The 25,399-nt window shown below is 37.1% G+C and overlaps 1 protein-coding gene across 2 annotated transcripts in view; it reads left to right on the top strand.

Annotated features, from left to right (window-relative positions):
- Positions 1–25,399, top strand: part of LOC137615276 (gamma-tubulin complex component 4-like) — an 818,550-nt gene that overhangs the window by 157,388 nt on the left and 635,763 nt on the right. For both annotated transcript variants that reach the window (XM_068345005.1, XM_068345006.1), the window contains exon 3: positions 21,222–21,418. In XM_068345005.1, coding sequence (XP_068201106.1) covers positions 21,222–21,418 — 197 coding nt within the window. The remainder of the gene's footprint in view (positions 1–21,221; positions 21,419–25,399) is intronic.

Below are 25,399 nucleotides of genomic sequence, written 5' to 3'. Positions count from 1 at the left end.
TATAGAAAAGTAGGAGTACTGTATTACCTGGTCACTATGAAGTAGTGAATTATGAAAATTTTTTTATCTTAGAATTTGAAAATGGAAGAAATGAGCGTTTAATTGTTTTCAAAGCTAACAGGGAAATGGTCACTTTATGTGGAGGGCAGCCAAAAATTCTACCCCAAGGAAATAGAAGTCTCTTGATAGAGGCACTATCCCCATTACAAGGTGAAAGGCTAAAAACAAAAACACTTAGAACTTTGGATGGTCATAGTGTAAAATGCGTTTCGCACCCTACTTTCAACCAAAGTAGAGGTGTGATATATGCTCCAGAACTGCTGGATATAGAGGAAAAAGAAATTGAGGATGAACTGAAAAGTCAAATAGTTAAATTAGTCAGAATGAGAGAGAGGTGGAGAACAACGTATTCCTCTTGCTACTTTGATTATAACATTTGATCAATGTAGATTACCAAATGTTATTAAGGCTGGTTGGCTATCTTTGAAGGTGAAACCTTATATCCCTTCACCATTGCGATGTTATCATTGCCAAATGTATGGCCATTTAAGCCAGAAATGTAAGGAAAAAGTAAATAATAAGCCAGCTGTTTGTGCCAACTGTGGAAAAGTAGTCATGGAGTATGCAGAGAAAACCCTAATTGCATACATTGTGGGAAAGCACACCCAGCTACATCTAAAAGCTGCATTAAGTTGATTTTTGAAAAAGAAATTCAGGCCATTAGGACCATGAAAAGGGTTACTTTTAAAGAGGCTCATAGAAGAGCTCTTGAAAAGCAGATAAGACCAGGGCAACCTTTTTCAATGGTTCTGAAGAAAAACTTGCCAAACCACACAGACGAAAATTATATCTACTTCTAATATGAAGAAACAAATGAAAGTAGTTAAAGAGGTTGAAAGTCCCATTGAAAATCTATATCCAGAAATTTTAGAAAAATCAAAACAGATACTTAAAGATCTGAAAGTTATTCAAAAGCCAACTAGTCAGATTCTAAACAATAGTACAAACCTCTCTCAGGCCGTGTCCTTGCCCGATCTGATGGAGGCTCCACTTGGAACTAATTTACCTGGTGAACCTGTAGTGGGGAAGGTGCAAAAACCTGACAGATCACAACCTTTTAATCGAAAAAGAGAGACCTCCATCTCTCTCGCCTCCTCCCATAAGAAACATTAAAGTCACGACTTCAGATAAATATATCTTGTCTGCTGATGATTCTGATCAACTGGAAGGTAAATTGAACCAATCAGAAATTCAAGTTGAGGTCCACCATCCTCCTCAACAATTAGATCAAAAGGACACAAAGGAAAAGAGGAACACAAAACCCACTCTATCAAGATCCTCTCTAGAGATACCACTGGGAAATATTGTTAGATCAAATATTGCTAATGGGAAGACTTCATCTAAGGTGTCTTCCAAAAAATAAATCATAGTTTTTTCCTCTATTCTGCAATGGAATTGCCAGGGTTTTAGGGCGAAATATGAAGAACTCAAGCTCCTCATATGTGAGCACTCTCCTATAACTGTATGTCTACAAGAAAGCAAGCTGATGCTAATACTCCTTGTCCTCGAGAGTATGTTAGCTATAGGACACCATATGATCTATGTGCAGAGAGCCATGGGGGAAGTCATATATACGTTCGTCGAGATGTTCCCCAAATATCTTTGTCTATCTCTACCCCTCTGCAGGCAGTGGTTGTACAGATTGATATAGGGAGAAAATACACAATCTGTTCTCTTTACTTGCCTGCAAATGATAACATCTCATATGATAATATAGTAGAGGTGATTAAACAACTCCCACAACCTTTTCTTTTACTAGGAGATCTTAATAGTAGACATCCTTTATGGGGTGATGTTTTGGCAAATGCAAGGGGTAATATTATATCATCAATTTTGGAGAATGAAGATGTCGGGCTCCTTAATACAGGAGAGCCCACACATTTTCATGTTCAGACAGGTCAATACCTATCAGTTGCAAGCTCTAACTGTCTTCTCGATTTTAATAGGAGAAAATTAGATGATTGGCATACTATTGATCATGCACCAATCATTATAAACACCAACAATGGTCCACCTTTACAGAGATCGCCTTGATGAAATCTTGATAAGGCGGACTGGAATAGATTACGGGAGTTAAGTGAAATTGAAGGAAATGCAGAACAGTTTGAAAGTGTTGATGATGCCATAGACTTACATAATAGATCACTTCACACAGCAGGAGTCAATTCCATTCCCAAAACAACAGGGATATTCAGACGACGACCAGTCCCCTGGTGGTCATCAGAACTAACTGCCCTGCATAGAGCCACAAGAAAGACTAACTCGATTGCGCATGCGCCGTACTGAGGAGAATTTAGTCATATACAAGAAATGTAGAGCACAGTTCCGTCATGCCATGAAAGAAGCTAGGCGCCAGTCTTGGATGTCATTTGTTTCCTCCATTAACAGTAGAACACCAACATCATCTGTGTGGAGGAAAGTAAAAAAGATAGCAGGCAAATTCACCCCAAACCCACCACCAGTGTTAAAGGTAAATGGCCAGTATATGACTGGAGCAAGCAACCAAAGTTAGCAATGTCCTGGCTGACCATTTTTCAAATGTATCGTGCAAGTGTGAAGCAGCTCCTGGTTTACCAATATAGGAGCATTGAAGAAGAGAAAGTTTTAAACTTCGCAACAAGAAAGCAAGTCATATAATTCTCCTTTTACTGAAAGAGAATTTGATTCTGCTCTTGCTACGTATAACAATACAGCCCCTGGACCCGATGGAATTCCATATGCAATGATTGAACATGTACATTTTAATACAAAGTTATTTATTTTAAGCCTTTTTAATAGAATATGGCATGATCATAGTTATCCAAGTGTTTGGGAACTAACCATTATTTTAGCCTTTTTAAAACCTGGTAAGGATAAGTTTTTAGCAGCAAATTATTGGCCAGTTGCATTAACATCCTGTTTGTGCAAAATCATGGAGAAGATGGTAAGTATAAGACTGATATGGTACCTTGAAAAGAAGGGTATTTTATCACCGATTCAATGTGGATTCAGAAAAATGCACTCAACGACTGATATGCTGATACAACTTGAGTCCTCCAAACAGCACCATGTGACAGTCTTTTTTTATCTTGAAAAGGCATATGATACCACATGGAGATACGGTATACTTAAAAGAATCCATGAGTGTGGATTAAGAGGTGAGCTACCACTATTTATTCAGTCATTTCTTTCACATAGAGTTTTCCAAGTGAGAGTTGGAGAAGCTCTATCACAGAGTAAATGCCAGGAAGAAGTTCCTCATTGGAGTGTGCTGAGTGTAACCCTTTTTGCACTAGCAATTAATGGGATATCTTCAGTCATTCCCCGGGATGTTCTCGCAACATTATTTGTGGATGATCTCTCTATATCATTTGCTGGAGCTAGAATGGCAATGGCTCAGAGAAAAATACAACTCTCTATTGATAAAATTATCCAGTGGCCTGATATGAATAGATTTAAGTTCTCGACAAGTAAAACTACAATTGTCCATTTCTGTCGTATCCGGGGAGTACAGTACATCCAGACCGGGATATATACATCAAAGGTCAACGGATCCCATCTGCAAGTGAAGCTAAATTTTTAAGGTTGATATTTGATTGTAGGCTTACATGGGTTTCTCACTTAAAGCATTAAAAGCTAAATGTCTTGAAGCTATGAATCTTTTAAAAGTATTGTCCCATACATCATGGGGGCAGACCGCAATACTATTGTAAAATTATACAAGGCCTTGATTTTTTCCAAAATTAGTTATGGATGTGAAATATACTCCTCAGCCACCCCAAGCTGGTTAAAAATATTAGATTCTATACATCATACTAGTATTGGATTGTCCACAGGAGCCTTTAGAACCTCACCTATCATAAGTCTCCTTGTTGTTGCTGGGGAGTTGCCTCTAGACCTTTACTGAATGTCCTCTATTATTCGGTATTGGTTTAAATTGCAAAGACTCCTTAATTTTTCAGCCTTCCAGACTGCATGCCTTGTAAGGCACTCAACATACTTTGAGTTGTACCCAAAATCTCCTCAACCTTTTGGGTTTCGGGTGAAACAATTATCAAACAATCTAGATATAATTAGAATTAAGGTGCTTCCATTCAAAGTATCATCAACGCCTCCATGGAAATTACCTGACGTATCTTTTTGTAATTACTTTATTGGAGTTAAGAATAATATGACTGACTTAGAATCCAGGTCTCTTTTTATGGAACATGTTGCAGAACTTAGGAGATCGACTTGTATATATACTGATGGCTCAAAATCTGATGCTGGCATTGGATTTGGAGTACATAGTAATGATTTTAATTGTAGAGGTGCACTTCCTCTAACTTCTTCCATATTTACTGCCGAACTGTATGGCATACTAACCGCTATTGAGAAAATAGCGTTGGAAAAGGAGGGTAATTTTACAATTTTTAGTAAAAAGGAGTGTGCTTCAAGCTTTAGAAGTTTTTAATTCTAGTAACCCTCTAGTTTTAAAGATTTTAGAATGGCTTTTTATTATTGGACGGAGAGGTATAACAGTTCGATTTTGTTGGGTTCCAGCACATGTAGGTGTGTCTGGGAATGAGAAGGCAGATTTATTGGTAAAGAATGCGGCATCCGGGTTACTACCAAGGAGGTATCCCATTCCCTGTAATGATTTCCTACCTTACATCAAGAAATTGGTTTGTAATAAATGGCAACAGCACTGGGATAGTCTAGATGGTAATAAAATGAGGGAAGTAACAAATATCATATCACCTTGGAGGTATAACACGATACCCCGAAAATGGGATACGACTCTTTGTCGTCTGCGTATTGGTCACACATGGTTGACACGAGTTTCTGCTGAAGGGCCAACACCGACCGTATAGCGAGGATTGTTTAGTACCTTTAACAGTGAGGCATTTGTTGACCGAATGCCCTAATTTTACTAACTTAACAAATAGTTATCTGTTTGAGGCTCGAGGTGAGAATGGCAGGTTCATCCTTGCCAAGATTCTTGGACATGATGTGTCCTACTATGCGAGTGGAATTTTTAGATTTATTTCAGAAGCAGGTCTTCTGAAAACTATTTAATTATTATAATGTCTTCCTAACTTTTATGGTTTTAATTGAATTCTCTTTTATTTTTCATATATAATAAATTCTATCGGCGTCAATGACCTTAGATGTCAGATTGCCAGAAAACTTTCAATCAGTCAATCAATCAATGCGCAGGAAGTAGGGCGGATATTGCCGAGCTATCATCTTGTCTCCCTGATCCATGGGTTTTGTTGGAAACAGTTCGAGCTGCTTTCAATATTGCTTGGTTTGTGATGACCCAAGCACACGTGTACTGAGCCTGTTTCCATGTCAACAGGTACACCGGAGAAAGGAGACGCAGAGTGAGAACCCGTATGGTGCCGTTACATACCCTGCTACTGCTACCCTTAGGCGAGACAAGCCCTCAAACCCCCAAGCAATGTAGGGGAAATAAGAACGCCCCGATTATTTGAGTAGAAGGCAGTTAAGTTCGAGTCCTACTCGTGAGTTGGCAACCCTCACTAGGCTCACCTGCCATGGTAAGCCTACCTCAATCATGGTGGACGTCCATACGCCATAAGACGTCCAACGATTTCTTTTTGTATTAATATGTAGTCATATAAATGTCTCCCTGAGTGTCCGCTCTCCCCGTGTGTAATTATTGTATTAGTTGAAAGTAAGTTCCAATGTATTTGACTAATGAAATCATTTAAGAGCCAGCGAGGAACTTATAATTCTTCTGTTATCTAGTATCAAGATTCAAAGTTCTATTTCACTAGCTTTGAAGAAGATGTATGCTCATTTTGTTGTCAAAAATTAACTTGGACAATAAATCCTCTAACGGTGTAACAATCGTCTAATTCACTGCCTCCAATCATGTATTATTATGTAATTAACCCACGGCCTGTGACAATGGTAAGCAGGAAAATGAAAAGTACTTGACACTTGGATGGAAACAAAACAGTTTATTTAGACAATTAGTTTGTGTATTAATGTTGTGTTATCATACTTACCATTATAACTTTTTCCTGTATTTGATTAATATTTATTATTCATACATGAACTAGGGTGATGCAATAATATACATACTGTACATATGATGACGCCTGGCTAGGAATAAAAAGGCAATAAAGAATAGGCCAATCGATTAAGTGTTATTATTACACCTCATCGAGGTCTTATGAATTAAGAATACATTTAAATGTATTCTTAATTCATAAGACCTGAGGAGGTGTAATAATAACTCGAAAGCGCTTGATCAATATTCTTATTTTCCGCCCTCTTAATGAGAAAATGCCTTGATGAAGTCATTGAGCTTCAGCACGGCATATCATTCCTGTGCTGAAACTTGGTGATGGGCAAGAGGGCTCTCGAACTTGGGGAAATTGCTCCCTAGTTCGAATCTAAATTTCTCTTTCATCTTTTTCTTTCTCTCAATATTACTTTGACCTTCTCCTAATTTTATAAACTTTCTTTTGTGTTGCTTTCCAAACTCTGAGAAAATTTTTTCTTATATATATGTATATATTATGTACATATATTTATTTATTATTTTCTTTTGGCTTGGATGTTTCTACATCCATTATATCTGCTGGTGTGGATGTTTATACATCCTTTATTTCGGCCTGCTTCGATGAATGGGTGGAGGTGTCACGGTTGGGAGGTGTTTGCATTCAAAGTTATATGTGAGAGTATTGGATGATCTCAGCAATCCCGAAGATGGTTTGGACCTTTTTGGCGGAACTATTCTCAAGTGTTGGGTCTTCGGAATCCAGGGGAATCCAATGCTTGTGGTAGGAGGACTCTCGGCGTTTGGCCGGAAGCCCGTTATTACAGATATGGGTAGGATGATTCCATAGTTTCTTGGTCTCAGTCCCAACAGGCTGGTTCAGCTTACACCTGTGCCTCTATATCTGTTTTGATGCTATCCTTCGGGTAGGGTATGGAGTGGACCATCTGGGAAGTATACTCTCATTTTGCTGATAGCGGAGAGTGCAAATTTCCTCTCTGATGTGTGATGGCCTAATATTCTCGAGCAGGTATGTCACTAACCTCTCTCTCTCTCTCTCTCTCTCTCTCTCTCTCTCTCTCTCTCTCTCTCTCTCTCTCTCTCTCTCTCTCTCATATTTAATGGATTCTTTAAGTAACGAACCCCCATCCACTGGATACGCTGACTCTCTCCCGGCACTGTTGACAACCTAGGGACAAAGAAGGACCCCTATACTGATGTTTTAAAACCAATTAAGTTGGGTAACAAAGGGAAACTTTAAATCCTTCATGTTACCCAAGTTCCAATAATTACTAATTATGATATGCTATATAAAGCATTTAGATGCTATGGACTGATAAAAGAAATAAGAATGAAACTTCAAAATGAAAATTGGCATTCATGGATATCTTATAATAATCTTGAAGAAGCATTTAATGCAATATGTAACATCAATAATATCAAAATTAATAACTTGAATGTCATTGGTGCCCTATGTGATAAGATACCAAACAATTTAGATGTATATAGACCTGCTGACTGGTTTGAGAAAGATATTGATATAACTATGCTCCCCCAGAGAAAACCACCAATGTGGCTTGTTGCCGAGCCTAAAGGGAGTAATGGGAATTATTTTAAAATTAGCAAACTAATTCATAAAAGGTAGGAACTATTGCACCAGTTGATATATCTCGCTTTGGAAAAAATAGCTTCCTAATCCATGCAAAATCATACACGCAATCAGCAATACCGTCTAACCTCAAGACAAGTAGTGATGAGGATATGTTAGATGTCAAACCCCACCTAAATTTTAGTTACGGAAGGGGAGTAGTCTTCAATAAAGATCTGCATGAATTTACAGAAGAGTAAATATTAGCCATGTGCCCATTAACAATGTGGAAAGTGCTTAAGATTCCTGGGATGTCAATGATTATCCTTACTTTCCAGGATGTCTATGTGCCTTTCCACATTGATATTGAAAATGAAAGAATTAAAGTTTGACTTTTCAAACAAAAGCCCGTACAATGTTTCAAGTGTTTTAAATTTGGACATCCTTCTAAAGTTTGTAAAAATGAAAAAATGTGTAGCATCTGTTCCAGACCTTATCATGGAGACTGTACACTTGAGGCCAGCTGTTTGAACTGCAATTCAAACCATAAATCCACTGACAAGAGTTGCAAGATTTATAAGTTTGAAGAAGTAGCCCTCAACAAATCCAGTGTAGAACACACAAGTGTGGGACATGCCAAAAAAATACTGAAAAAACCAAACAGCTATGCAAAGGCATTGAAATCTAGAGAAAATATACCACAGGAAACATCAAACCACGTAGTGCTGCCAGTAATTCCAAGAAAAGAAATACATCATCTAATGATAGTAAACTTTTGCATGACAAGGTAACCATATTACCTTCCAAGGCTTCGCCACAGTGTATTAAAACTGCGGCACTGTCCACTTCTATACAAACTTCATCCCCCATTACCAGCAATAGTACTACCTCTCTCAGGCCATGTCCTTGCCTGATTTGATGGAGGTTCCACCCGAAACCAAATTACCAGGTGCACCTGTGGTGGGGAGGGTGCAAATATCTGGTAGCCCCTCACAGCCTATAAATCGGAAAAGAGAGAGACCTCCAACTCTTTCACCCCCTTCCATAAGAAATATTAGAGTTATGACATCAAATAAATATGATGTTTTGTCCGTTGATGTTTCTGATCAACTAGAGGACAATTTAAATAAATCAGAAATTCAAGTTGAGGTCCACCATCAAAAGGACAACAAGAAAAGCACAAACACAAAACCATATTTATCAAGACCCTCTCTAATAAAACCACCGGGAAATAGCGTTACTTCAAAAATTGCTAATGGGAAGACTTCATCTAAAAGTTCTTCCAAAAAATAAACCATAGTTTTTTCCTCCATTTTGCAATGGAATTGTCAGGGTTTAAGGGTCAAATATGAAGAACTTAAGCTCTTAATTCACGAGCATTCCTCCATAATTGTATGTCTACAGAAGAGCAAGCTTGATGCTAATACCCCTTGTCCTCGTGAATATATTAGCTTTAGGACACCTTATGATCATGGAGTAAGGAGCCATGGCGGAAGTCTCATATACGTTTGTCAAGATGTTCCCCAAATACCTTTATCTGTCCTTACACCTCTGCAGGCAGTGGTTGTACAGATTGATATAGGGATAAAATTTACAATCTGTTCGCTGTACTTGGCTCCAAATGATAATATATCGTATGATGATTTAGTAGTGGTGATTCAACAGCTTTGAATGGTAGACATCCTTTATGGGGTGATATTTTAGCAAACACCAGGGGCAATCTTATATCATCAATTGTGGAAAACGAGGATGTAGGACTCCTTAATACAGGAGAGCCCACACACTTCCATATTCAGACAGGTACCTTGTCATGCATTGACCTTTCAATTACAAAGTCTAACTGCCTCCTTGATTTTGATTGGAGGACATTAGGTGATTGGCATACTAGTGATCATAGACCAATCATTATAAACACCAACAATGGTGCACCTTTACAAAGATCTCCACGATTAAATCTTGATAAGGCTGACTGGGATAGATTTTGTGAGCTAAGTGAAATTGAAGGAAATGCAGAACAGTTTGAAAGTTTTGATAATGCCATAGACTCACTAAATGGAACCCTTCATACAGCAGTAGTTTATTCAATTCCATAAACAACGGGGTTATTCAAACGACGACCAATGCTCGGGTGGTCTTCAGAACTAACTGCCCTGCACAGAGCCACAAGAAGGTCTTTAACTAGACTGCTTAGACACCGCACTGAGGGCAATTTGATTATATATAAGAAATGTAGAGCACAGTTCCGTCATGCCATGAAGGAAGCTAGGCGCCAGTCATGGATGTCTTTTGCTTCCTCCATTACAGTAGAACACCACCGTCTGCTGTGTGGAGGAAAATGAAAAAGATTGCTGGCAAATTTACAGCGAACCCACCACCAGTGTTGAAGGTGAACGGTCAGTATATAACTGAAGCAAATGATGTCAGCAAAGCCCCGGCTGACCATTTTTCAAATGTATCATGCAAGTATGAAGGAGCTCCTGATCACCAGTATAGGAGCTACGAAGAAAGGAAAATTTAAAATTTTGTAACAAGAAGGGAAGAGTCATATAATTCTCCTTTAACTGAAAGAGAATTTGATTCCGCTCTCACTAATTGTAACGATACAGCCCCTGGACCCGATGGAATTCCATATGTAATGATTAAACAGGTACATTTTATTACAAAGTTATTTATTTTATGCATTATTAATCGAATATGGAATGATCATAGTTATCCAAGTTTTTGGGAACTAGCCATTATTTTAGCCTTTTTAAAACCTGGTAAGGATAAGTTTTTAGCAGCAAACTACCGACCTATAGCATTGACATCTTGTTTATGTAAAATCATGGAGAAGATGGTCAATGCAAGGCGACGTGGTACCTTGAAAAGATGGGTATTTTATCACCAATTTGATGTGGATTCAGAAAAATGCACTCAACGACTGATGTGTTGATACGACTTGAGTCCTCTATTTGTGAAGCGTTTGCTTCCAAACAGCACCATGTGACAGTCTTTTTTAATTTGAAAAGGCATATGATACCACTTGGAGATATGGTGTACTTAAAACAAGTCATGAATTGGGATTGAGAGGAGAGCTGCCACTATTTATTCAGGCATTTTCTTCACATAGAGATTTTCAAGTGATAGTGGGGGAAACTATCAGAGAGTAAATGTCAGGAAGGAGGAGTTCCTTAGGGTAGTGTGCTAAGTGTAACCCTTTTTGCACTAGAAAATAATGGGATATCCTCAGTCATTCCCCAGGATGTTCTCTCAACATTATTTGTGGATGATCTCTCCATATCATTTGCTGGAGCTAGAATGGCAATGGTTAAGAGAAAACTACAACTCTCAATTGACAAAATTATCCAGTGGGCCGATATGAATGGATTTAAGTTCTCGACAAGTAAAACTACTATTGTACATTTCTGTCGTATCCGGGGAGCACATCCAGACCTGGATATATACGTAAAAGGTCAACGTATTTCATGTGTAGTGGAAGCTAAATTTTCAGGTTTGATATTTGATTGTAGACTCATTTGGGTTTCTCACCTAAAAGCGTTAAAAGCTAAATGTGTTAAAGCTCTGAATCTTTTAAAAGTATTGTCCCATACATCCAGGGGGGCAGACTGCAATACTATTTTAAAATTATACAAGGCCTTGATTTGTTCCAAAATTAGTTATGGATGTGAAATATACTCTGCAGCCACCCCAAGCTGATTAAAGATATTAGATTCAATACATCATGCTGGTATTAGATTGTCCACAGGAGCGTGCAGAACCTCACCTATCTCAAGTCTCTTTGTTGATACTGGAGAGTTACCTCTAGACCTTTACCGAATGTCTTCCATTATTCGGTATTGGTTTAGATTGCAGACACCCCCTAATTCTTCAGCCTTTCAGACTGCAAGCCTTGTAAGTCACTCGACATGCTTTGAGTTGCACCCAAAATATCCTCAACCTTATGGCTTTCGGGTGAAATAATTATTAAACAGTCTGGATATAATTGGAAGTAAGGTACTTCCATTCAAGGCATCATCAACACCTCCATGGAAATTACCAGAGACATCTTTATGTAAATACTTTATTGGAGGTAAGAAGAATATGACTTACCTAGAAGCCAGGTCTTTTTTTATGGAACATGTTGAAGAACATAGAGGATCGACTTTTATACATACTGATGACTCCAAATCTGATGCTGTGTCACACGACCGTACATAGTAATGACACTTCATTTTGTGTATATATTATGCTTTTATCTTCGCTCTCCCCTCGCACTAATAAGAACCTGAAATAACATGTCTGTTTTTCTCACCGTTAACTGTTGACCGGTGCGGTGTTGGTTTGAACATGAAATTGCCTGTTATGTTTTGTATGCCCTTTTTGCCTGGAGTCTTTGTATATAAAAGCGAGTGTTCTGCAATAAAGTTACTCAGTTGCTTTCATCCTGCCTTTGAGTCACAACCTTGTCTTGGCACGTCACATTTGGTGACCCCGGAGTGACTCGCTCCTCCTGCCTTCGCGCCCCCCCCCCCCCCCAACAACCTCACCGTTACTATGACGCCCTCAAAACATACCTTTTGCAGCAGTACTCGCCGTCGCCAGCCACCCGTATAGCAAAGCTTTTTCAGCTCTCTCATTAACCGTTGGGGGACCAAAGGGCTTCGCTCACCCTCAGGGAAATGATCAGTATCACTCGCCTGCAACATGCCGCACACAGCTCTCCTCGTGAGGTGAACCTACTTCATGCCCTTTGGGTAAGCCGTTTACCCGAACCTGTACGCGCTGTCATACCCAGTGTCGATAGTTTACCCATAAAGGACTTGATGACCAAAGCCGACGCCCTTATGGACACCCACTTCATGACCTTCAAGACATCCATCAAGCCTCCACTCCTGATGAAGAGGACACCTATTCAACTTCAACCAAAGCTGACGTGTATACCGTAGGACACACGCCTATGAATGCCGTAGGACACACACGCCTATGAATGCTGTAGGACACACACGCCTATGAATGCTGTAGGACACACACGCATATGTATGCCGTAGGACATGCCTATGAATTCCATAGGGTACACACGCCTATGAATGCCATAGGATACACACGCCTACCCCGTGACCAGCCGGAGCGGCAACAAAGCCACCCATTATCCACCACTCGCACGCGGCCCATCCAACGACTTCTACAGCCACTCACTGCCGCTCATCGGCCGCAGTTTCGCTACTACCACTCCAGAACAGGGCACCCTATTTAACATGTACAGTATGTCATTTTTAGGGGGGAAGCCATGTACCAACCGTGTGTCACCACGATCGTACATAGTAACAACATTTCATTTTGTGTATATATGCTTGTATCTTCGCTCTACCCTCGCACTAATAACCTGAAATAACATGTCTGTTTTTCTCACCGTTAATTGTTAACCGTTGCGGTGTCGGTTTGAACATGAAATTGACTGTTATGTTTTGTATGCCCTTTTTGCCTGGAGTCTTTGTATATAAAAGCAAGTATTCTGTAATAACGTTACTCAGTTGCTTTCATCCTGCCTATGAGTCACAACCTTCTCTTGGCACGTCACACTGGCATTGGATTTGGAGTACATAGTAATGATTTTAATTGTAGAGGTGCACTTCCTCCAACAGCTTCCATATTTACTGCCGAACTGTATGACATATTAACCGCTATTGAGAAAATAGCGTTGGAGAAGGAGGGTAATTTTACAATTTTTAGTGATGCAAGGAGTGCCCTTCAAGCTTTAGAAGTTTTGTATTCTAGTAACCCTCTATTTTAAACATTTAAACTTACCCGCTGGTTATATAACTATAGCTTTATTCTTCTGTCCGGCAGAAATTCAAAACTCGCGGCAATCGCATAGATATGCCAGGTGTACACTAGCGCCACCACGGTAGCTAGGCCGAACGACAGTATTTCATCTAGCACCAGATTTTTTTCTGCCGCCATTCTGGCAACATAAAAGGAATTCACTCGTGATTAACCTGGATTTTAGCAGTATATTGGTGATGTACTCTTATTTATGGGTTTTGGCATTTTCTTATTTGGTTTTGCTTGATATTTGATCGCTATGTTATAGCCTAAAAGGTAGGATTAGAAATTTTTCAACCTATTTTAAACTAACGTAAGCATTATTGCGATAGGTAAACACCCCGCCTCATTGATGACGTCACAGTCATATGACGTAAGCTTGAGTATGACTTGCATTTCCTTTCTTTTCTACAAAGAGTGATAAGTTAATACTATCTTACAAAGTATTTAGTTGTATAAAATAAAAGGATTATGTTATTTTAAGAAAATTTTTGTCCTTTTGGTATGCTTTCTTTGGATATCTTCGATCTGTTTTAAAGATTATCTAGCGTTCAGTTAATTTATGCTGCGCAGTCCTCAGTCTATCATTACAGTATTACTTTTTGTATCAATATTTATGAAAAGTACACTTTTCTTTAAAAACTAAAGTTTTTAAGTTGTATTAGATAAAAGGATTGTTATTTTACAATTATATTGGTCCTTTTAGTATTTTTTCTTTAGCTAATCTGTTTACAAAGATTAAACAAAATTAGCGTTCAGTTAATTTTTATACGACATAGTATTCATGACAATCGATATAGTCTCATGATTCATTGTATCGTTGTTTACTTGTTCGTTTTTGGAATACTAATTTTTTTCGTATAATATTTATAAATGTTCCAATTGTTAAATGTGACTTTGTCTTTTATTGGAACCCCTTAAGTAATAAGGGTTGGTTTAAATATAAAGATATATTCTTTATTCCTTTATCTATTCATTTAAAATTTTATATAGAATATTTTGTTACATTTTATATAGGATTCAGTGACTATTGCATTCTCATTCAAGCCCTTGACAGAATAGTAAGATTTCCCTCTACGGGCGTGTCTACTTTTGGTTTTATGCCAAAGAGTTTTAAAATGCAAATTTTTAGTGCTAAATTAGTGCAGTGAATTTTATTCAATACAGTGGAGGGTGCTTCTGTTCGGATATGTCGTTTTCCTTGCCTTAGACCTCTTTCAAGCTCCTGGACCCATGGGAGAAGTAATGTCGATCGGCGAATGGAAGCGAGAGGCATTAGCCTAACGTCTTGGAAGACCTGAACAGAAGTTCCCTCGAGCGTTCCTGTTGACGATTCCCACAGCAAGGTGATAAGATGTCTGAATCGTCAAGGTTCGAGATCGCCCCAAATTAACCAAGTGATGTTGGCTATCTTCCGGCTAGCAGAAAAGAAGAGATGGCACTTATAAGCCGTTCACCTCCAAGGGTTCCGCAATGTGACGGCGGACGCTTTATCCAGGCTCACACCGGTAGAGTCAGAGTGGTCCCTAGACGCAGAATCGTTCTACTTCATCTTAAGTCAAGTCCCAGAACTGCAGATCGACCTCTTCGTGACGAGCGACAACGAGAAACTACCTCATTACGTGGCCCCATACAAGGACCCTCTAGCGGAAGCAGTGGACGCGATGTCCCTCGATTGGAACAGATGGTCCAGGATTTACCTGTTCCCTCCATCCAACCTTCTGTTGAAAGTCCTCAACAAGCTGAGATCCTTTCAGGGAAAGGCAGCTATAGTGGCTCACAAGTGTTCAAAGAGCATCTGGTTCCCTCTAGTATTGGAACTGTGGCTGTGGCTGGTCCCGTTGCTGGACCCAGCACTGTCTCAACGAGTGCAGAAGTCGACTGTCTTCGCTTCATCACAGAAAACCCGAAACCTTCATCTCATGATTTTCTCTCCTTAGCAGTAAAGAAAAGATTCGGGATTTCGAGAGACAGTATAAATTTTTTAGAAGAATATACAGTGAACCCTCGCTACTTCGCGGTTCGACCATCGCGTATTCACCACTTCGCGGATTTTTTCCATAACCCATATATATACAGTAATATATATATATATATATATATATTATATATGTATGCATGTATTTATGTATATATGTAGGTATGTAAGTATGTATATATATATATATATATATAAATATATAATATATATATATATATATATATATATTTATATATTTATATATTTATATATATATATATATATATAAATATATAAATATATAAATATATATATATATATATATATATATAAATATATAAATATATATATATATAAATATATAAATATATATATTTATATATTTATATATTTATATATTTATATATTTATATTTATATATATATATATTTATATATTTTTATATATATATATATATATATATATATTTATATATTTATATATATTTATATATATATATATATATATTTATATATTTATATATTTATATATTTATATATATATATATATATATATATTTATATATTTATATATTTATATATATATATATATATATATTTATATATTTATATATTTATATATTTATATATATATATATATATATATATTCATATTTATATATATATATATATATATTTATATATTTTATATATATATATATATATATACATATATACACACACATATATATATATATATATACATATATATGTATATATATATATATATATATACATATATATATATATATATATCTAAAGTAGGAAGATGTGATGTAGTTCTAAGGGAAAAGTATGGGAAATATGTCTGGGTAATAAGCATAGCTCTACCTCCAGTTTGTTTCTACATTATGATCAGAGATAAACGTAAACAAAACATTGGTTGCCATTTTTTATCGTGCTTTTTAGCATGTTTAGGAAATGCATGATATAAAATCACCTTTAATATTTGTGCCTTTTTTAGTTTAGGGTACTGTAGTACATGCATTAAGTGTTCTGTACATTAAAGGGTAGTTTGTTAACAGTACTACGTACAAGGGAAGGTTTTAAAAGTCTGAATATACATGTTGAATAAATAGGTAAATATGGTGTCACTACTTCGCGGATTTTCACCTATTGCGGCCGCGACTGGAACCTATCTACCGCGATAAACGAGGGTTCACTGTAAGTCTAAATCTACCAGAAGACAATATGAGTCGTCTTGGAAGAAATGGGTGGCGTTTGTCAAGGCAAAGAATCCAAAGGAGATCAGATTTCTGTTTGTCCTTCTTTATTCATCTTCATGAACAAGGTTTAGCAGCCAATACGATAACGTGTAAATCTGCCTTGGCTAGACCTTTACTGTACGCCATCCAAGTAGACTTCTCTAACGATATCTTTAACAAGATAACTAAGGCTTGTGCAAGGCTTAGGCCTGCTACACCTCCGAGGCCCATCTCGTGGTCCTTGGATAAGGTTCTTCACTTTGCATCAACAATGGACAATGAGAACTGCTCTCTGAAAGATTTGACCCAAAAAGTTATATTCTTAATTGCTCTAGCCTCGAGGGCCAGAGTGAGTGAAATCGTGGCCCTTTCTAGAGATGAGGGCCATATTCAGTTCAAAGAAGGGGGAGAACTGAATCTTTTTCCTGACTCAACGGTTCTCGCTAAAAACGAGCTATCTACCAAAAAGTGGGGTCCCTGGAGAATCTGCCCTCTGAAGGAAGATGTCTCGCTGTGTCCAGTAGAGTGTCTAAAGATCTATCTTCATAGAACTTCAGACTTTGGGGGAGGACACCTCTTTAAAGGAGAAACATCAGGCTCAAATTTCTCTCTAAAACAACTAAGGGCAAAGATCACCTACTTCATTCGCAGAGCGGATCCAGACAGCACACCCGCAGGTCACGATATGAGAAAAATTGCTTCGTCTCTGAATTTTTTCCAGTACATGGATTTTGAACGTCTTCACTCGTATACTGGATGGAAGTCATCCAGTGTGTTTTTCAAACACTACGTGAAGCAAGTGCAAGAGATTAAGAGATTTGTGGTGGCAACAGGTAGTGTTCTAAAACCTGTCGCTTAATGCTGCGAGGAACAGTGAATTAATTGGGACTGTTATGTGCAGGGTGTGCGTGTTGATACCTTACGGCACAACACGTAAAGTGAAGTGTCACCAAGGTGACACTGGACTGTTCCAGATACTAAAGGTGAAAAATTGCATAAAGAGTTAACACGTGTGCCGTGTGTTTTTTACACAAGTGTGGAAAGACAGCCAATTACAGAAATGTATATTAGAAAATTTATGAAATTTTCAGTATGGTGGCATTATAATCTTTTCCTTTTTAGATGAAACAAGTATTTATGAAATTGCCTGTATATTTTATGCTTACTATGATTCACAAACATTTTGTATGTTACTGTAAAATGCATGTTGAAATTTAAAATTTTTTATTGAGTACCAATGAAAAAACTAATTAGTATTTGCATCTTATTTCGCCCCAAATCCAAATAAATAAAGATGTGTACGAGCATTATTAATGATTCCCCTTTTTTATCTGCATATAAGTAAGAGAACAACTGTGTAATTTGTTCCTTTATGTAAACAAACCTTCTTTCTGTGTACATACCTGGTTTCTACACAGATACAAACCTGTCTGTCTTTGCATACGACTAACCTTGTATGCTTTGGATGTGATACTGGCCTATACAAACATTTGTTTCTACACGGATATAAATCTGTCCGTCCTTGCATGCAGCTAGACCTGCATGCCCGGGGAGGTGACAATGGCTTATACAAACATTTGTTCGTATTGAGTATACAAACTATGATTGATGGGGTATACAATGAGACCTTTATACCTGTTTTGTTGCTAGGTTCGTTCATATGAAATATGCACACCTCGAGACTTTTCCTGAATCTGGCATGACTCTTCCCTGTAGAGGGCAGGAAGCACTAACATAGTTCATGATTAGAAGAAATGACGTATAACGGTACGTCATATTTCTCTAGGTCTGAGTGACCAAGGAAATATTGTCTTGAGGTTAAGGCACAATAAGAAATCCACAGATACATTAATGCTCTGGTAAACTTCCATCAGGACGACATGGCCTGAGCCCAAAAAACGTATTTTGAGCGAAGCGAAAAATCTATTTTTGGGTGAGATAGCTATGTCGTCCTGATGGACCCGCTCTCCTTTTCATGAAAAAGGCTTGACAGGACCCCTCCCGAAAGTATTGTATATGTAGCACCTCGCTTAAGGGGATCGGCCGCCTAAAATACCGAAAAAATATGAAACATATTCGATTTGCTGAAAAAAATTCTATGGCTTCGTAGAGCATTCAAGAATGTGTGCACGAAGTATTATGCTAAAATTCGCCTTACTTTTCTAGTTATGGCCTGAAATGTAACAATAACTTTATACACAGAAAACACCAGTAGCGCAAATTATTTAGTCTGGTATAGTTTTTGTGATATATGTTACAAAAACTTCCTTTGAAATGAAATATATAATGTCAATAATATCCTAATTGGCAACTTTCTGGTTATAACTAGACAAGACAAAACACCCATCATGAGTCATGAGGCTCAGTTGCCTATAAATCTTCACGTAATAAGGTCGCATTTTTTCATGCTCGCTAGCCTTGACTGAACTCTCTTTTTTTTTTTTTTTTTTGTGGTGTTTTTAGTTTTTCACCATGCCTAAAAGGCGCAAGAGTTCACTTCATGCTTCTAGAATGCGGAAACGCCAATTTGATATAGCCATCGAAGAAGTAGAACAGAGAATTCAAGAAACTAATGCCATAGAGGGGAATGAAGCGACAACGAGAGAGAGAGGGGCCGCGCAGCAAATGGCGCACGCTAACATCACTGCTGGCCAGAGACCAACCACATCCACCCCTAATCGTCTCTCTATTCGTTCATCACTGCTAAAGGGCAAAGATATTTTAGAAGAAGAATGCAGTGGATCTGAGGCTGATATTATCAACGATAGTGAAAATAAAATGATAATAAGTGAAGCAAGACTTGAAAAATTACTTGAATCACAAATACCGAATTGTAGATGCAAAGGCAAGGGATGGATTTGAGACACTAATAAAAAAGATATGTCCTAAATGCAGAGGGAAAATTATTTCAGAACCTGCAAAATGCCCACCGATTTCTACAGAAGGAAGGAAGGCTCCAATTTACAAAACCAAATTTATAATATGTCTTAGGCACAAAGATAATCAATTGATTAATATTTCTATTCATAATACTTTTGCATTAAAGCAATAGACATTAAAAATAAGATTTGAAATACAGTTAATACTAAAAAAAAAAGAACATAAAATTAATGGTAACACAGTCTTTTACTTTTTTTTTATGTACCTAAAACTTTGAAGGCCCGTTTCTCAAAACATAAGTTTTTCACCTTCAAAATGTATCTCCTCCCTTAGTATTGGACCAATCTTAATGTAATTTCATATATAATATGGGGAAACATGGTAGATTAATAAAAGCCGGGGATTTTTAATATTTTGAGTTTCTGATTTTTGGCAAATTTTTTCCTGTAGTTTTTCCGGGAAAATTTCATAAAAAAAAAATTCATATCTTGAAAAATAATTGAAAAATAAAAAATCCCCGGCTGTAAATCGAAGGTCCATATGTGTTTTATACATGGTTCAAATCTCATCCCTTAAAACCAAAAATCAAAGGAGGAGATGCATTTTGAAAATGGCCATTTTTGGCCGAAAAAAGCTCTGGCGTCACAAAACCTAAGGTCACTGAACAAAAAAAAATTCCCCAAAAGTTCCACACAATATCCTTTAACAAACCCCCTATATGTCAACAACCTGTCGTTAAAAAAGTCGGAAACCGGCAGATCCTCTTAACGCTACAAGGAATAAACATGGCGGCGATGATGATGTCATCTAGATACTCAAAACAGTAGCGGAGGAGCAGTACCTTATTAACGGCTCCCCTTCGTTTTTGCCACTTTTCCCCCTCAAAGCGTAAACGCTATTCTGGGTGAAGATAGCTATGTGGCGTGTCAAGAATACGTTCTCTGATATTATGCGATATCCCTAAAAGGTAAAGTTGGGGATATTCGCACTAGGAGTTAGAATTCTGGAGACCTTAAGGTAAATTCTCTGGGGAATATAACTGTAGTCAAATATACCCTGGGAAGCTACTTAAAGGAACCTTCCATCAGGACGATATGGCTATCTCACCCAAAAATAGATTTTTCGCTTCCCTCAAAATCCGTTTTATATATACTGGTGGCTCCAAATTTGATGCTGTCATTGTATTTGTATTATATAATAATTCTTTTAATTGCAGAGGTGCACTTCTTTTGGTGTCTTCTATATTTACTCCCGAACTATATGTCTTACTAACCGCTATGGAAAAAAATAGCATTAGTTTTAAAAGTTTTAGGGTGACTTTTCATTATTGGTTTGAGAGGTATAATAGTTCAATTTTGCTGGGCTCTGGCCCATGTAGATGTGTCTGGAAATGAGAAGGCAGATTTACTAGCAAAAATGCCGCTAGCAAAGTACGACACACAATGTCCAAGAATCTGGGCAAAGAGGAACCTGTCATCCCTCACCTCGAGCCTCAAACACATATCTACTTGTCATGTAGTGACCTAAAATTTTAAATCATTAGTAAAGTATACTGATTGGTTCATGTTAAATTTGAAAGTTGTCAATAGATTTGGATGTTATTGTTTAAAAATGATTTTGTAATTAAATTGAAATTTTAGATAATTGTTAATTGCTAACAAGGACTCATTGCATTATGGTATATTGTTTTCAACAGATCCAGATTATAGAGGAGGCCTGTATTTTTCATCTCTGGCTGGCGCTCTTAAAAGTTCTGTGAAAGTATATGATATTAGTGTGGTTCAGGTTGAACAACAGATCATTGATGACCCAGAGCTTCCTTTGAGTCATCTTTTGAATATCCTCCAGCCTCTTGCTCCTTTATTAGAGGCCTTGGCCTCTCTCGTTGTTGAGGTCAGTACTTTTTCAAGTAGTTTTCCATATAAATTAAGTAGAGAAGATACGGTAGTTTTTTTTTTGCTTTCACACTAGTAACAAATTGAGCATTGTATCATGAGAGAACAGTCTTGAATGATAAATGTTAATTCCAGTGTTTTGTAAAAAATAAAATCAACTTTCAGAACATATCTAATAGTATCTGTTACCTTTCCTAGGAGTTTTAGTATATTCTAATGATTGCTTATTCATTGTTATTATTTGAAATCTTCAGTTTTGCTTTGGCTTCGGTGATGAATTCGGTGTTATTAATTGATAATAAACTAATTTTGGTATTGTATTATAATGTATTTAGATTCTTATAATGCCAAAAGAACATAAACTCAAGAAGCTTGCTTTTATTGAATAGAATACCTACACTACATGAAAGATAAATTTTTGTAGAAATGAGTAGAATTAATATTCAACTGGAGATTACAATTAATAAAGAATTATGGCATACAGTAGGGCATAATTAAAGATAGATACAGCATTAATAAATTGATGAATAAAAGCTTAAAACGTTTAAGTCAGGGGTGGCCAACCTATGGCGCATGCGCCAACAGTGGCGCATGGCATGATTACAAGTGGCGCACTATACCCAAGAGATAATAAAAGAGAAAAAAAAACATGCCTGCTCATGAAAAAAATTGCTAATTATGTTCATATATTCTTATTAGTACCTTCAGGAATAACTAATGAATATTATCAATGCAAATTCAAAGTATCAATAAAGTAAGTACAGTTTACTTTGTATTCATGTTAAATCATTTCCTTTACAACTGCTACACCTATCCACACTATCACACACGAATATATATATATATATATATATATGTGTATATATATATATATATATATGTGTATATATATATATATATATATGTGTATATATATATATATATATATATCAATGGATTATATGTATAACTGTTGAATATGTCCAAATCACCATAGTTAAATGATTGAAATGGGGTTAAACTTTGTGTGGCGCATCTGAATTAGAAATGAAAAATATTGGTGCATGGGAAGCAAATGGTTAGCCACCCCTGGTTTAAGTTCTTGAAAGCTTGTGATTTTTTTTGTAAACCTTAACTGTTATTTGTTCTTACACTTATACAAATCTGTCTTAGTGAAGTAAGAGACTGCCTTGACTGAGTCTCTGTTTCTACGGGGAATCTTATTTTGTTGTTGAAGCCTTGTGATGAGTAAGTGGGCTCTCAAACTGGGGAGTATTTTTTCCCTAGTTTGAATTTCTCTCCCTATTTTATTTCTACTTCTCAACATTACTCCAACTTCCTCCTAATTTTATGAACTTTATTTTGCCTTGTCCTAGCTCTGAGTAACATTTCCCTTATATATATATATATATATATATATATATATATATATATATATATACACACACACACACAGTGGAACCTCTACACACGAACGTATCTACATCCGAATTTTCCAACACCCGAAGTAAAATTAGAGCAGTTTTTCGACTCTACACCCGAATTTTATTTCGACACACAAAGTAAGCAATTTTCGTCGTACCGTTTGAATCCGAATTTTTCGACACGCGAAGTACAATTCGAACACGTTCCTACTCTACACCTGAATTTTTTTTTGACACAAGAAGTAAACAATACCTGTACACGTAGATGGTACTCATAGCGCCGGATGTATCTTTAATTTCCGCCGATAGAAGGAAGCATTTCTACCTCGGAGGGACCCTCAATTAGCGTGGCTTGGGACATTCCTCTGTTCTCGTCGGCTTTGTATGGTTGTGCCCTGTGCGTTCTGCTATTAACTGTGTTTTAATCGTGATTTTTTACGTTCATCCTTTTACGGTATTTTACGTAAATCATGGGTCCTAAAAGGCTTAGTTTTGCAAGTGGTAGTGGTAGTGGGGAGAAAAGGAATAAGGAAATGCTTTCTTTAGAAGTAAAGCAAGGAATTATTAAAAAGCATGAGCGTGGCGTCCGCGTGAGTGAACTTGCAAAAGAACATCACGACGAACTTACTACAGAGGAGGTCAAGGAACTCCATGCTATGTCTGAGCACATGAGTGATGACGAGGAAGGGATCGAGGAGGTAGAACATGTGTTAGGTTCGGCGCAAATAAAAGAGGTGTTAGGAAAATATCAAGACGTGGTCGACTTCATCGACAAATACCATCCAAAAAAATTGCAGGTTTGTTGTGTAGCTGCGCAGTTCAATGATGTTTCCCTAACTTATTTTCGAAACATCTGAAAAGCTGTACCAAGCAACTTTCTATCGATAGCTTCTTTAAAAAAACTACGAAGCGAACTCGTGATGAAGGGGAAGGAAGTGGTTCAAAGAAAACGGCAAAGAGTGAAGCGAAAGAAAGTGAAACAAAGAAAACGGCAAAGATTGAAGAGAAAAAAATTCAATCAATTTCAAGTGTAGAGTGAAAATGATTAAAATTAATCATCAAAAAGAAAAAAAAGAAAATGTAAAAGAAATATAAAATATAAAAATAAAAGAAATAAATAAGCAAGCTAAGTTAGGTTAAAGTTCACTTAGTGTAAGTTAGAATAAGTTACGGTAGTGTACGTTTATCGTAGTCACCCTCTCTACCTCCTCGCCGCCCGTCTGTCTCCTCTCTGCGTAGCAAGACCGACACCTGCGCTGGACTTTCTAAGGTAAAGTGACGCTAAAAACCTGTTTCTTATTTATTATTTCTTTATAATTATTCTTTTTTACATGTCTATTATCTAATTTAGTGTGCATTATTGTCACGTGTAATTATGTGTAGTAATTTATTAAGGAGTTGTCATAGGTTTTTGGGCTCAACCACGGATTAATCCTATTTCAATGTATTCTTATGGGAAAATTCGTTTCTACAACCGAACATTTTCTACACCCGAAGTCGGTTGTGGAACGGATTAAATTCGTATCTAGAGGTACCACTGTATATATATACATATATAATATATATATATATGTATGTATGTATGTATGTATGTATATATATACACACATATATATATATGTATGTATGTATGTATGTTTGTATATATATACACACACACACATACAGTATATATATATATATATATATACATACACAGTAGACCCCCCGGGATACGGCATCCCCAGCTTACGTTTGTTTCACGTTACGGCGTGGAAAACCATGTTTTTTCGTCCCCTCGTTACGGCATCGAATTCCAAAATTCAAACTTGGCGGTTTTTACGCATACGACTGTGCGAGTCACTAGCCTACCACCACGCTCATACGTCACAGCTTACATCACTATTATTACAAGACATCGTAGCAATACCCTGGAAGAGATGGAATGCCTTTTGTTGATAGGGATAAAGTGTAAAGAGATTGTTGGCAACGATCATTTGTGAGAAGGGCCAGCGTGATGAACAGAAAGAAAGAAAAAAGTGAAGCAAAGAAAACTAAGATAGCATTAACAAGCTCTTTAAAAAAGTCCTCTCTCCGTATCTGTTTCTCTCTAAACATAGCATTAACATGTTCTTTGAATAAAATCTCTCTCTCTCTCTCTCTCTCTCTCTCTCTCTCGTTTTTCTTCGCTGTTAGAGTGTTAGAGACGTCTATTATGTTTTTTTTCCGAGAGAGAGAGAGAGAGAGAGAGAGAGAGAGAGAGAGAGATGTGTTTAGAGTACATATGATTTTTAACGGCGTCAACGAGTTGAAAGACAATTAAATGTAACCAAGAAAGTAATATCAGCGAATCCGAATTCCTTTATTAACTAAAACAAATATTGATACAAACACACTCGTGTGCGTATGCACAAACACACACACACAGGTGTAGGAATTGCTACGCAGTAGAAGACAGACGGTCCGGGAGGAGGTAGAGATGGTGACTGCGATAACGTACCGTAACTCAGTGATGAAAATTAAAAATCAAAAGAAAAAAATATTAAAAAAATATGAAATATAAAAATGAAAAGAAAATAAATAAGCTATGTTAGATT

The sequence above is a fragment of the Palaemon carinicauda genome, chromosome 21 (genome assembly GCF_036898095.1).
Source record: "Palaemon carinicauda isolate YSFRI2023 chromosome 21, ASM3689809v2, whole genome shotgun sequence".
Taxonomy (NCBI): Eukaryota; Metazoa; Arthropoda; class Malacostraca; order Decapoda; family Palaemonidae; genus Palaemon; species Palaemon carinicauda.
Note: the sequence above shows the minus strand (reverse complement) of the source record. Positions and strands in the feature narration are given on the sequence as shown.